At 37.8% G+C, this 14,650-nt stretch overlaps 1 protein-coding gene across 6 annotated transcripts in view; it reads right to left on the reverse strand.

Annotated features, from left to right (window-relative positions):
• Positions 1-14,650, reverse strand: part of FSIP2 (fibrous sheath interacting protein 2) — a 103,856-nt gene that overhangs the window by 77,569 nt on the left and 11,637 nt on the right. For 5 of the 6 annotated variants that reach the window (XR_012374989.1, XM_073881538.1, XM_025848960.2 and 2 more), the window contains one exon: positions 6,330-6,419. The exons of the other annotated variant lie outside the window; for it this stretch is intronic. Coding sequence is in view for 4 of the 5 variants with exons in the window: in XM_073881538.1 (XP_073737639.1) it covers positions 6,330-6,419 (90 nt within the window). In the remaining variant the exon portion in view is untranslated. The remainder of the gene's footprint in view (positions 1-6,329; positions 6,420-14,650) is intronic. 6 annotated transcript variants of the gene reach the window in all.

Raw genomic sequence — 14,650 nt, forward strand, 5'->3', positions numbered from 1 at the left:
CCCCAGTCTTCTTTTGACCACTCCCTTAAGACTGGGAGAGAGAGATGTTTTGCCTCATACATAGAAGCAAAGAATCCAGCAAAATTAGGAAATGGAGGAATGTGTTCCAAATTAAAGAACAAGAAAAGCCCCCAAAGAAAACTTTAATAAACAAAAGATAAGTAGTTTGCCTGATAAAGAGTTTAAAATAACAGTCATAAAGATGCTCATGGATCTTGAGAGAAGAATTGATGAACACAGAGAGATCAAAAAAGAGACAGAAAATACAAGAAAGTGCCAAACGTAAGTCATAGGGCTTACGAAGAATACAATAACTGAAATGAAAAAGACACTATAGGGGTTCAACCACAGACTGGACGAAACAGAAGGAAGGGCTAGTGATCTGGAATACAAGGCAGTGGAACTCACCCAAACAGAGCAGCAAAAAGAAAAAAAAAAGTCAAAAAAATAGGTTAAAGGACCTATAGGTAGCTTAAGGGACCTACCAGGATGCCAGTTAGGCAAAAGAAGAGAAACAACAGGAATCCAAATTGGAAAGGAAGAAGTAAAACTGTCACTATTTGTGAATAACACGATTTTATATATTTGAAAAGGTATTATGTGAAGTGAAACAAATCAGAGAAAGACAAATACCATGGAATTTCACTTATATGTGGAATCTAAAAAATAAAACAGATAAAGGAAACCAAACTCACAGACGCAAAGAGCCGATTGGTGGTTGACAGACGGGGCAGGGTTGGGGTGAGGAACAGGAGAAGTGGATCAGGATGTACAAATGTCCAGTCACAAGATAGGCACGTCATGGGAATGTAATATACAGCACAGGGACTACAGTCAACAGTATTGTATTGCATATTACATAACTTTATACTGTGACAGGGAAACTAGACTTATTGTGGGATCATTTTGCAGTGTATACAAATATCAAACCATTATGTTGTATACCTGAAACTAAGATAATGTTCTATGTCAGTTATACCTCAATAAAAAACAAAAACAAAAACAAAAACAAAAAACCCTGAAAGTGTACAGATCTAACTAATACTTTACAGGAAATACAGAAGAAATGATATACATTATTTACATACAGATACAATCAGCAAAAGTCCAGTCTGTGAGGAACTCAACAGGACAAGCAACTCAGTTTCTTCAACAAATAAGCAATTAATTAAAGGAGGCAGGGAGGGAGGGAGGGAGGGAGAAAGGTATATGGAAGAAGAACCTATTAGATTAAGATTCAGGAGACATAACAAATTATTGTAGTGCGTGTCAATATAGATTCAAACTAACATCAAAATATTTTTGTGACATTTATGAGATCATTGGAAAGTTGAATAGGGATTTATTTTATTACATTAAAGGATTATTTGTGCCATGTAATAATGGTATGGTTGGTACACATTTAAAAAATCCTTATCTTTTAGATACCTATTTTCATATTAATGGGATGTGCTTTGGAACAACAAGGCAGCAGAGAGAGGTTGAGGGCATAGACAAAGCAAAATTATTCATGAGTTGTTGAAGTTGAATGATAAGCACATTAAGGGTACTTCTGGTTTTTACTTATTTTTGAAATGTTTAATAAGAAAAGCTAAAAAAACCATTAACAAAACTGGAAATATTTGCTGTAAATAAACAAAAAATTAACATCAGTCATATTGAATTCAGAACTTCTGTCATCAAAAGCTAGAAGGAAAGAATAGAAAAAAATTACAAATTAAAAGAAGTTATTTATACTATATATATATATGTATATAATAGATGTCTAGGATGGCTTTAAATATCTTTCAAATCCACAGGAAAAAGAAAACCCAGTAGGAAAATGGACAAGAGATTTGAAAAGATAACTTCTCAGAAGAGGAAACATGACCCAGAAATCCCATACCTAGGCATATAACCCCGAGAGAATCTCCTCTCTGTGAGTACCATGAGATTTTATATATATATATATGAATGTTCAGTGCGATATTGTTCAAATAACAAATACTTCCCTCAGCAGAAAAACAAATGTATAAATTGTGTTATATTCACACAATGGGATAAGATCAGTAGTGAAATGAAATAAAATGTCAGGCAGCACAGAGATAAAACTTCTAAAATATAATACTGAGTGTAAAAAGCAAGTCACATAAGACTGGATACAACAGTGTATAAGTTACATTAAAATATTTTAATGGTATCTATGTCTATATGTGTTACGTAGTTTAAGGGTATACACTCATGTAGTAAATCTATTTTAAAATAATGGTTACGACAGTCACCAGATTTGAACAGTATTTCTTCCTGTGGGAGAAGGAAATCTGCTTTAAAGAAATTTGGCAAAAGATATAAACTTACAGCTTAAGGAAATTCAGTGAACCTTAAAACAGAAAAAAAAAAAAGGAAGAAAGAAAGAAAGAAATCCACACCAAGACATATCAAAATCAGGCTGCTAAAAACTATTTCCCACCCCCAAAAATCTTAACAACCAGAGAAAAATGTCACCTTACTTATAGAGGATCAACAATTCAAATATGGCTCATATCTCATCTAAACCATGGAAACACAATGAAATGGAACAATAGTTTTCAAGTTTGGGGGAAAAAAAAAAGTCAACTTACAATTCTATATCAAATGAAAACACTATCATTCAGGAATGAAGGTAAAGTAAAGACATTCTTAGAGGAAGGGAAATTAATATGATTCAGTGCCAGAAAATCTGTTCTAAAAGATTCTAAGGGAGGTTCTATAGACTAAAAAAATGATATTGGAACAAAACCTGGGATATCAGAAATTAAAGGGCATTCAAAATGGCAACTATCTGAGTGAATATAATAGGCCAGTCTTCTATTTAGTTATTCAAAATAAAACTTATTACATTCTCTGAGTGGATGTTTGATGTATGTAGATGTAAGACATAGGATAACTATAACAAAGGGAAGAGGGATAAGGAGTCATATATAGTGGCGGAATTTTCACATTCCACTTAAAGGGTTAAATATTTATTCATAGTTGATTGTGAAAAGCTTAGTACATTGTTAGCTGGAACAACCCTAAAAAAAAAAATCTGTACAAGGAGACATAGTAAAACAACAGTCATGGACAGGGGTGCTTGGGTGGCTCAGTCAGTTGAGTGTCCTACTTCTGATTTTGGCTCAGGTCATGATCTCAGGGTGGTGAGATCAAGCTCCACATCTGTCTCAGCACTCAGCAGGGAGTCTGCTTGGGGATTCTCTCCCTCCCTCTCCCTCTGCCCCTCCCCTGACTTGCGCACTCTCTCTCTAAAATAAATAAATAAATTTTAAAAGAAGTTATGGACAACTGGAAAACAAATTTTAAAAATGTCATGTATAATAGTACAAAAGAAATGAAGTACTTATGTATAAATATAACACAACATATACAAGATCTCTATGCTGAAGACTATAAAAACATGACAGAAATCAAGTACAACCTAAATAAACAGAAAGAGTTACTATGTTTATGGATTGGAAGGCCAAGACCTGTGAAGATTTCTTTTCTCCTCAAAATGATCTATAGATGGATTTAATGTACTTCATTCAAAAATCCCAGGGTAATTTTTGTAGACAAGCTGATCATAAAATTTATATGCAAAAGGCAAATTAATTAAAATAGTCCTTAAATTTTAAGGGAAAAAATAGTTAGTAGAATTATACTACCTGAATTTAAGACAGTAAAAAGCTACAATAATTAACATAGTGCAGAATTGGAAAGAGATAGACACATAAATTGATCAATGGAACAGAAAATGAAAAGGTAAAACACAGACTGAGAGAAAATATTTGCAAATCACATATCTGAAGAAGACTTATATTCATAATGTATAAATAACTCCTTAAACTCAACAGTAAGAAAACCAACCAATTAAAAATGAGCAAAAAGCTTCAACAGATACTTTACCAAGCAGGATTTACAAAAGGCAAACACATATGAAAAGACAGTCATCATCATTAGCCATTAAGGAAATGCAAATGAAAATCATGATGAGATACCACTACATCTATTAGAATGACTAAAATTAAAATAAAAAATTGCTGGGATGTGTGGATGGCTCAGTTAGTTAAGCGTCTGCTTTTGGCTCAGGTCATGATCCTGTGGTTCTGGGATCGAGTCCTGCATTGGGCTCCTTGCTCAGCAGGGAGCCTGCTTCTCCCTCTGCCTACCGCTCCCCCTGCTTGAGCTTGCTCTCTCTGCCTGCCAAATAAATAAATAAAACCTTTTTAAAAAATTGCTGAAAATACTAATGGTAGCAGGGCTGCATAGCAAATGGATCTCTCATGCATTACTGATGAGAATGCAAAATATTATAGGCATTCTGGAAAGCAGTTGGACAGCTCTTTATAAACTTGAACATACATTTACCATATGACTCAACAATCCCTTATTTATACAAAAAGCTGACCATAAATACTTCTGATTTTTCTATTCATAATCACCCAAACCTGGAAATAACCCAAATTTCCTTCAACTGATGAATGTACACACAAATTCTGGTGCATACATACAATGGAATACTACTCAGCGATTCAAAAGGAGTAAACTATCAATGCATGCAATAACTTAAATAAATTTTGAACACTGAATGAAAGAAAACATTATCAAAATGTCAAATACTATAAGATTCTATTTCTAAGACATGCTCCAAAGGGAAAAGAACTATAGTGATGAAGAACAATCAGTGGTTACCTAGCGTTATTAGTGGGAGGGAGGAATGTATGACAGCAAAAGGAAAGTTTTGTGATGTTGTGATTGTAATGACTGAATCTTGTGTGATTGTGGTAGAGATCACACAAATCCATCCATGTGTTTGGATGCAATTATACAAAAAAAAAAATCCATTTTGCCTTAGCTAATTTGAAAAAACAAAGTGAACACCTCAGGATCTTTTTGGGAGAAATAAGAAAACAGACACAAGATCAGAAGCAAGAAATACAGGGAATTCGGGGCTCAGAACTCATATTGGAGAGTTGCCGGCTACAAAATGTGGGGCAAATTACCCATAGGACTATAAAAGCTGTGATACTGTACAGAATTCATACTCAGGGTTCAATGATGAAAAGTAAGAAGGTTTGATTGCAATGACTAGGAGAGAGAGGCACTTCCAATAATATAAAATGACTGGTGATGTCGCTGATGTATAGTTCTAAAATTCACAAAAAAATAATGATTCACAAGGCACTCTTAGACTGAAGACCTCTCACCCCAATACTGGTGTCAGTAGAGTTTCAGAATTCATCTTTTAATGGAATGTTTCCCAACTATGCTTAATTAAATTTATAGGTTTGATCCCTGAACAATTGTCACAGACTGGTAGCCTGGTAAGGATGAAAACAATATTTTCCATCTACCATACTCTCCTAACAGCACTAGAATTTTTGTCATCGGTAAGACCAGTCTGTGTTGCTTTAAGCACTACAGTTTTAGAAGATCACTCTGTGTGAAATAACTGCTTTGGAAACTGAGAATTTAGTTTCATTGTCTATATTTAGTGTGTGGGGGGGCTGGTGTTGTCATAATTTTGTATGTTGTAGTAACTCTGGTGTCTTAAAAAAATGTCTTTGAACTTTAAATATAGGACCCATGAAGCTTAGTGTTGAATTAATTCTACCTCAGTGGTCCTGAGAGTGGAAGACAGCTTCCACTAAAGCATCCTTGTCACTTCTCAGGTTTCTAAGTCTTGATGAGACTAATCAAATTACCTCATCAGGGAGGAAAGATTTTGGACTTTTTTTTCTTTAGATTTGAACTGATAAGGCCAAAAGAATTTTAACTTTTATACTTTAATTTTTCCCTGGAAACTTGATAGTGGGAGGAGATTCATATTGTTTAATTTTTAAGTCTCATACTTTTGATAGCGTATTATTTGGGGGAGTTTTATGCTGTAATTTCGGTTCCTGGTTTAATCCAACGAGCCTAATAGACAATATCAAGTAACACGGCATGAGATAAATAATAAATAGGGCTCACAGTGGCTTTGGAGTTAATTTCTGACCCACTTCAGTGTTTCCTTAAAATAATTTTGAGCATTATTAAAACTATTTTGCGACTTGTTGGGTTTCGTATACTGTTTCTTTAACAGCAATAGACTCTTCATTTGATTTTTCTAAAGTGATGACATAATGTTAAGTTTAGAATACAAAATCAGTAACTAGAGATCAAATTCTGAAAGCAATAGAGATTGTGTCATTATTGGTAAGCATCACTCTAAATCAGTCATTTGACAACTGAAAACAGAAGATTTAAGGCATTAAAAGCACATAAGCAAAAGATGCTATCTCAGTCTTTCCCCAAATTACTACTTAGTATTTCTTATTAAAATATTCAATTACCATATGCGCCTTTACTTGCCGTCTGGTCACCAACAGTGTAAATTAAGTTTTGATTATCATAAGTCTTCTTTTTCTTCTTTGGATAATAAGCTTAAAGAAATGTAATAAAACATGTATTTTTAATAATAGTGATGACAGAATTACCCAAGATCAACTATTTCTTCATGCCCAAGAAGAAGTGAGCCTTATGCTAATTTGTATGTGGTACTTTGGGGAGGCATTGGAAAAAAATGGAGAGATGTGAAATGGGGAGACAATTACTCTTGAAATATTATCCTTCAAGTTAAAAGGTACACTTGGAGGGACAGAATTTTCTTCTGGTAGAGAGGAAAGCTATACAGAGACCAACTGTAACATGTCATTTCCTATTTGTGGGGATGCATACCAACATAGCTACTGGCTTGAAACCCACTAGCCCACAGTGACTATTGTAGTTCTTGGATGTGCCTCCCAGCCTGGCATAAACAACTGTATACATATTCCTCCTTTGTGATACAGGTAATTGTATTTCCTGTTTCTAATCATTTAAGGAGAGCAAAAGCTCCTCACATCAAGTGTACTCAATTACACTTTCATTAGAGATGTTTTCATTACAGATATAAAATGTGAGAGTGATCTATCTCCCCACTGGACCAAATTCACCCTTCCTCTCTCATTCTCTCTGTCTCTCTAGAAAATGTCTCCTTAGTGGAAGATGACAATGTTACTTGGAAGTGTAATTCAATTTCATTTGTAAAATAGATATTCTTCCATCACCTTGATAATATAAATTAAATTCATTTACATCTTCTTTAAAAGAGGGGTTCTGGGGCACCTGGGTGGCTCAGTTGGTTAAGCGTCTGCCTTCAGCTCAGGTTATGATCCCAGGGTCCTGGGATCAAGCCCCACATCAAGCTCCCTACTCAGTGGAGAGCCTGCTTCTCCCTCTGCCTGCTGCTCTGCCTACTTGTGCTCTCTCTCTCTGACAAAAAAATAAATAAAATCTTAAAAAAAAGAGGCTTTCTGAGGGAAAAAAAGACGGCAGAGGAGTAGGGGACACTACTCCAACCAGTCCCCTGAATTGAGCTGGATATCTACCAGATCATTCTGAACACCCATGAAATCAGCCTGAGATGTAAGAAGATAGATCTGGATCTCTACAAACAGAATATCGCTGGCAGTTAATTTTGAGGTATGAAGCAGGGAGCCATGATTATGCGGGCAGACATTGGAAGATAAATGGAAAGAGGAGGGAGCCTCAGGGATCCTGCACCACTGGAGCGTGAAAGCCTCCCACGCTGGGGACCGGGCACAGACTCGCAGACTGGTAGCAGTGGGGAAGGGACTTTAGGGCAGCCCCCTGGACTGAAACCTGGAGTTGCAGGGGTGCATGTGTGAACTGGGGGTGGCTGGTGGTTTTAGAAGCACAAAGGGCAGAGACCTGCCTGGACCTGGCAGCGAGGACCGGGAATGCTGCTGAGGGGTGCACAACCCAGGATGCTGTGGTTTGAGCAGCACAGAAAGAAATGGAGACACTGTGGCCTGGAGGGCTCACTGAAGAACAGACTGTGATTGCTGTGCTCGAAGCAGAGGGTTGGAAACGATCTCTTCTGCTCTCTCAGAAGAGACATGGAAAGCCAGCAGGGAAAGCCACTAGAGAACAAAAGCCCCCAAAAAACCGGTTTTGACTAAGACCATCCCCCCCCCACAGGGAGAGAGGGCAACTCTGCCCAAACAGGTTGCCTGAGTAACAGCACGGCAGGCCCCTCCTCCAGAAGATAGGCTGGCAAAACAAGAGGCCAGCAATGCTAAGGTCCCTATAAAACAGGTGCATCTTGCTTGGCTTGTGATCAATAATTTGGATTCTGTACATTCCCTCAACCACCCCTCAACAGAATGACTAAGAGGTAGAACCCCCAAAATAGGCAGGACTCAGAGACTGTGACTTCTGCTTCAGATTTACAAATGGATATAGATATAAGCAAGATGTCAGAAATAGACTTCAGGGTAACAGTTATGAAGACGACAGCTAGAATGGAGAAATTGATTAATGGCAACACAGAGTCTCTAAGGGCAGAAATGAGAGCTGACCTGGCAGAACTTAAAAATGCTATCAGCGAGATCCATTCTAATCTAAATACTCTTTTAAGAGCTAGGGTAAACAAGGCAGAAGACTGAAGTAGTGATCTAGAAGACAAAAAATGATAGAAAAGAACGAGCATGAGGAGGCCTGGAAGAAACAGCTTAAAATCCATGAAAACAGAATGAGAGAAATAAGTGACACCGTGAAATGTTCCAATGTCAGAATTACTGGGATCCGGGAAGGGGTGGAGAGAGAGGGAGGACTAGAAGATATATTTGAGCAAATCGTAGCTGAGAACTTCCCTAATCTGGGGAATGAAACAAGCATTCATGTCCTAGAGGCAGAGAGGACCCCTCCCAAGAGCAAGGAAAACAGGCCAATGCCCTGGCATGTAATAGTAAAACTTGCAAATCTTAGAACAAAGGAAACCATTTTAAGGGAAGTTAGGGGGAAGAGATTACTTATGTACACAGGGAAGAACATTAGAATAACGTCAGACCTATCCACAGAGACGTGGCAAGCCAGAAAGGCCTGGAAAGACATATTCAGGTACTAAATGAGAAGAACATGCAGCCAAGAATATTTTACCAAGCAAGGCTGTCATTTAGAATGGATGGAGAGATGCAGAGCTTTCAAGACCAGCAGAAACTGAAAGAATATGTGACCACTAAGCTGGCCCTGCAAGAAATATTAAAGGGGGTTCTATAAAAGGAGAAAGACCCCAAGACTGATATAGAACAGAAATTTACAGGGACAATCTATAAAGACAAGGTCTTCACAGGCAACATGATGACAATAAATTCATATCTTTCAATAATCACTCTCAACATGAATGGTCTAAATGCTCGCATAAAACAGCACAGGGTTGCACGTTGGATAATAAGACAAGACCCAGCCATATGCTGTCTATAGGAGACTCCTTTTGAACCTAAAGATACATCCAGACTGAAAGTGAAGGGATGGAAATCCATCTTCCATGCCAACGGACCTCAAAAGAAAGCTGGGATAGCAATTCTTATATCAGACAAATTAGATTTTAAGCTAAAAACTGTATTAAGAGATACAGAGGGACATTATATCATTCTTAAAGGATCTATCCAACAAGAAGATCTAACAATTGTAAATATCTATGCCCCCAACATGGGAGCAGCCAACTACATAAGCCAACTGTTAACCAAAATAAAGAGACATATAGATAATAATACATTAATTTTAGGAGACCTCAGTACTCCACTCTCAGCAATAGACAGATCATCTAAGCCGAAATCAACAAAGAAACAAGAGCTTTGAATGACACACTGGACCAGATGGACCTCATAGATATATACAGAACATTCAACCCTAAAGCAACAGAATACTCATTCTTCTCAAGCACACTTGGAACTTTCTCCAGAATAGACCACATACTGGGTCACAAATCAGGTCTCAAGTGATACCAAAAGATTGAGATTATTCCCTGCATATTCTCAGACCATAATGCTTTGAAACTGGAACTCAATCACAAGAAAAAATTTGGAAGAAATTCAAACACTTGGAAGCTAAAGACCATTCTGCTTAAGAATGTTTGAGTCAACCAGGAAATCAAAGAACTTAAACAACTCATGGAAATTAATGAGAATGAAAACACATCGGTTCAAACCCTATGGGATACTGCAAAGGCCGTCCTCAGGAGGAAATACATAGCCATCCAAGCCTCACTCAAAAAAAAAAAAAAAAGAAAAGAAAAATCCTGAATTCACCAAATAACTTTACACCTTAAAGAACTAGAGAAAAAACAAGGGGCGCCTGGGTGGCTCAGATGGTTAAACGTCTGCCTTCGGCTCAGGTCATGATCCTGGGGTCCTGGGATCGAGCCCCACATAGGGCTCCCTGCTCAACAGGGAGCCTGCTTCTCCCTCTCCCTCTGCCTGCCACTCCCCCTGCTTGTACTCCATCTCTCTCTGTCAAATAAAAAATAAAAAAAATCTTAATAAAAAAAGAAAAAACAACAAATGATGCTTAAGCCCGCATTAGAAGAGAAATAATTAGGATTAGAACAGAGATCAATGAAATAGAAACCAGGAATACAGTAGAGCAGATCAATTAAACTAGAAGCTGGTTCTTTGAAAGAATTAAAGATCGATAAACCTCTGGCCAGACTTATCCAAAAGAAAAGAGAAAGGACCCAAATTAATAAAATTATGAATGAAAGGGGAGAGATCATGACTATCACCAAAGAAACAGTAACAATTATTAGAAATTATTATTAGCAACTATATGCCAATAAATTAAGCAACCTGGAAGAAATGGATGCCTTCCTAGAAACCTATAAACCACCAAGACTGAAACAGGAAGAAATTGACAACCTGAATAGACCAATAACCAGTAATGAAATTGAAGCACTGATCAAAAACCTCCCCAAAAACAGGAGTCCAGGATCTGATCAATTCCCTGGGGATTTCTACCAAACATTCAAAGAAGAAATAAACCTATTCTCCTGAAGCTGTTTCAAAAAATAGAAATAGAAGGGAAACTTCCACACTATTTCTATGATGCCAGCATTACCTTGATTCCCAAACTAGGCAAGACCCCATCAAAAAGGGGAATTTCAGACCGATATCCCTGATGAAGATGGATGCCAAAATTCTCAACAAAATCCTAGCTAATAGGATCCAATAGTACATTAAAAGGATCATGCACCACGACCAAGTGGGATTTATTCTTGGGATGCAAGAGTGGTTCAACATTCACAAATCAATCAATGTGACAGAACACATTAATAAGAGGAGACAGAAAAAGCATATGGTCCTCTCAATTGATGCAGAAAAAGCATTTGAGAAAATACAGTATCCTTTCCTGATTAAAACTCTCCAGAGTATGGGATAGAGGGAATATTCCTCAATTTCATAAAAACCATCTATGAAAAACCCACAGTGAATATCATTCTCAATGGGGAAAAGCTGAGAGCTTTTCCCTTAAGATCGGGAACATGACAGGGAAGCCCACTCTCACCACTATTGTTCAGCATAGTACTAGAAGTCCTAGCAACAGCAATCAGACAACAAAAAGAAATAAAAGGTATTCAAATTGGCAAAGAAGAAGTCAAACTCTCTCTCTTCACAGATGACATGACACTTTATGTGGAAAACCCAAAAGAACAAAATTACTAGAACTCATACAGCAATGCAGTAATGTGGTGGGATACAAAATCAATGCATAGAACTCAGTTGCTTTCTTATACACTAACAGTGTAACTGTAGAAAGAGAAATTAGAGAATCTATTCCATTTACAATAGCACCAAAAACCATAACATACCTGGGAATAAGCCTAACCAAGAGGTAAAGGATCTATAGTCTAGGAACTTCAGAACACTCATGAATGAAATTGAAGGAGACACAAAAAGATGGAAAAACATCCCATGCTCATGGATCGGAAGAATAAACATTGTTAAAATGTCTATGCTGCCCAGAGCAATCTATACCTTCAGTGCCATCCCGATCAAAATACCAATGGCATTTTTCAAAGAGCTGGAACAAACAATCCTAAAATGTGTATGGAACCAGAAAAGACCCTGATACACCAAGGAAATGTTGAAAAAGAAAAACAAAGCTGGGGGCATCACGTTGCCCGATTTCAAGCTATTACAAAGCCGTGATCACCAAGACAGCATGGTACTGGCACAAAAACAGACACATAGACCAATGGAACAGAATAGAGAACCCAGATATGGACCCTCAACTCTATGGTCAACTAATCTTTGACACAGCAGGAAAAAATATCGAATGGAAAAAGTCTCTTCAATAAATGGTGCTGGGAAAATTGGACAGTTATATACAGAAGAATGAAACTCGACTATTCTCTCACACCATACACAAAGATGGTGTATTTTAAACACCATTTTAAACTCAAAATGGATGAAAGACCTCAATGTGAGACAGGAATTCATAAAAAATCCTAGAGGAAAGCATAGGCAGTAACCTCTTCAATATCGGCCACAGCAACTTCTTTCAAGACATGTCTCCAAAGGCAAGGGAAACAAAATAATAAATGAACTTTTGGGACTTCGTCAAGGTAAAAAGCTTCTGCACAGCAAAGGAAACAGTCAACAAAACTAAGAGGCTACCCACGGAATGAGAGAAGATACTTGCAAATGACACTACTGTCAAAGGGCTGATGTCCAAGATCTATAAAGAACTTCTCAAACTCAGCACCTAAAAAACGAATAATCAAGTCAAAAAATGGGCAGAAGACATGAACAGACACTTCTCAAAAGAAGACATACAAATGGCTAATGGACACATGAAAAAATGTTCATCATCATTAGCCATCAGGGAAATTCAAATCAAAACCACATTGAGTTACCACCTTACTCCAGTTAGAATGGGAAAAATTGACAAGGCATAAAACAACAAATGTTGGCGAGGTTTTGGAGAGAGGAGAACCTTCTTACACTGTTGATGGGAATGTAAGTTGGTACAGCCACTTTGGAAAACAGTGTGGAGGTTCCTTAAAAAATGAAAATAGAGCTACCCTATGGCCCAGCAATTGCATTCCTGGGTGTTTACTCCAAATATACAGATGTAGTGAAAAGAAGGGCCATATGCACTCCAGTGTTCATAGCAGCAAAATCCACAATAGCCAAACTGTGGAAGAAGCCCAGATGTCCTTCATCAGATGAATGGATAAGGAAGATGTGGTCCATATATTCAATGGAACATTACTCAGCCATCAGAAAGGATGAATGCCCAACTTATACATCAACATGGATGGGACTGGAGGAGATTATACTGTGCGATAAGTCAAGCAGAGAAAGTCAATTATCATATGGTTTCACTTATTTGTGGAACATAAGGAATAGCAGGGAGGACATTAGGAGAAGGAAGGGAAAAATGAGGGGGGGGAAATCGAAGGGGGAGATGAACCATGAGAGACGATGGACTCTGAGAAACAAACTGAGGGTTCTAGAGGGGAGGGGGGTGTTGGCATGGGTTAGTCTGGTGATGGGTATTAAAGAGGGCACGTACTGCATGGAGCACTGGGTGTTATACGCAAACAATGAATCATGGAACACTACATCAAAAACGAATGATGTAATGTATGGTGACTAACATAACATAATAAAAAAATAAAAATTAAAAAACAAGAGAGGGGTTCTGAGGTAACAAATGTCTAAAATGTCTACTTGAAACTCTTTTCCTATTAAATGAGACCGTTATCAGTTGAAGATGTAGGGATGTATATTGTTACTAAAGTGGTTTCTTTTTTTTAAAGGTTTTATTTTTTTATTTGAGAGAGAGAGTGAGAGGGAGAAGGAGAGAGAATCTGAAGTGGACTCTGCACTGAACACAGAGCCTGATGTAGGGCTTGGTCCTACAACCAGGAGATCATGACCTGACCTGAAACCAAGAGTCAGACACTTAGCTGACTGAGCCACCCAGGCACCCCTAAAGTGGTTTCTTTGCTGAAGCATGAGATTGTTGTCATTATTTCAATGAGCTGAATAGGTTGAATTCGTCCATTTAGCAAATATATATTTTATACACACACACACACACACATACATACATACATATAGTGCTATTTGTTCTGTGAACAAAAAAGTGGGAGTTAGAATATTATGGGTGATTAGGACAGTGGGAAGTATGTAATAAGTGTATGGAGAATGATACAAAGAACTATGAAGGATTCAAAGGAGAAGGATCTTCTTATTTTTTAAGATTTTATTTATTTGACAGAAAGAGAGAGAGCCCAAGCAGGGGGAGCTGTAGGCAGAGGCAGAGGCAGAAGCAGGCTCCCCGCGGAGCAGGGAGCCCGACATGGGGCTCGATCCCAGGACCCCGGGATCATGACCTGAGCCCAAGGCAGACGCTTAACCAACTGAGCCACCCGGGCGCCCCAGAGAATGATCTTCCAATTAGGGTTATTAAGAAAGACTTTGTGGAGTGTCATTTATAGTGGAGCTAAAAGAATTGTGGGATAGGAATAGATGGACAGTGAGCACATCACTCCCAGCTAAGAAAATTGGACAAAGACTGGCACAGAAGAAAAGTTACTTGTGTTAGTTACTTGTGTCAGTAGTCCCGTTTGATTGGACAATGAAATAAATTGAGAGCTTACTGTGGGCTAGAGCTTTTGAGATTTTATGAGAATTTAGGAATAGTATTTTTGTTTTCAGATGATGAAACTTAGCTCAAAGAGGTTAAGTATCTTGTCCGAGCTGTTTACATGGCTAGATAATGGGAAAGCAGGGTTTGGACTTCAGCAGTTTGGCTCCAGAGC

Source organism: Callorhinus ursinus, unplaced genomic scaffold, assembly GCF_003265705.2.
Source record: "Callorhinus ursinus isolate GAN/ISIS: 27379988/994484 unplaced genomic scaffold, GSC_fseal_2.0 scaffold2, whole genome shotgun sequence".
Classification (NCBI taxonomy): domain Eukaryota; kingdom Metazoa; phylum Chordata; class Mammalia; order Carnivora; family Otariidae; genus Callorhinus; species Callorhinus ursinus.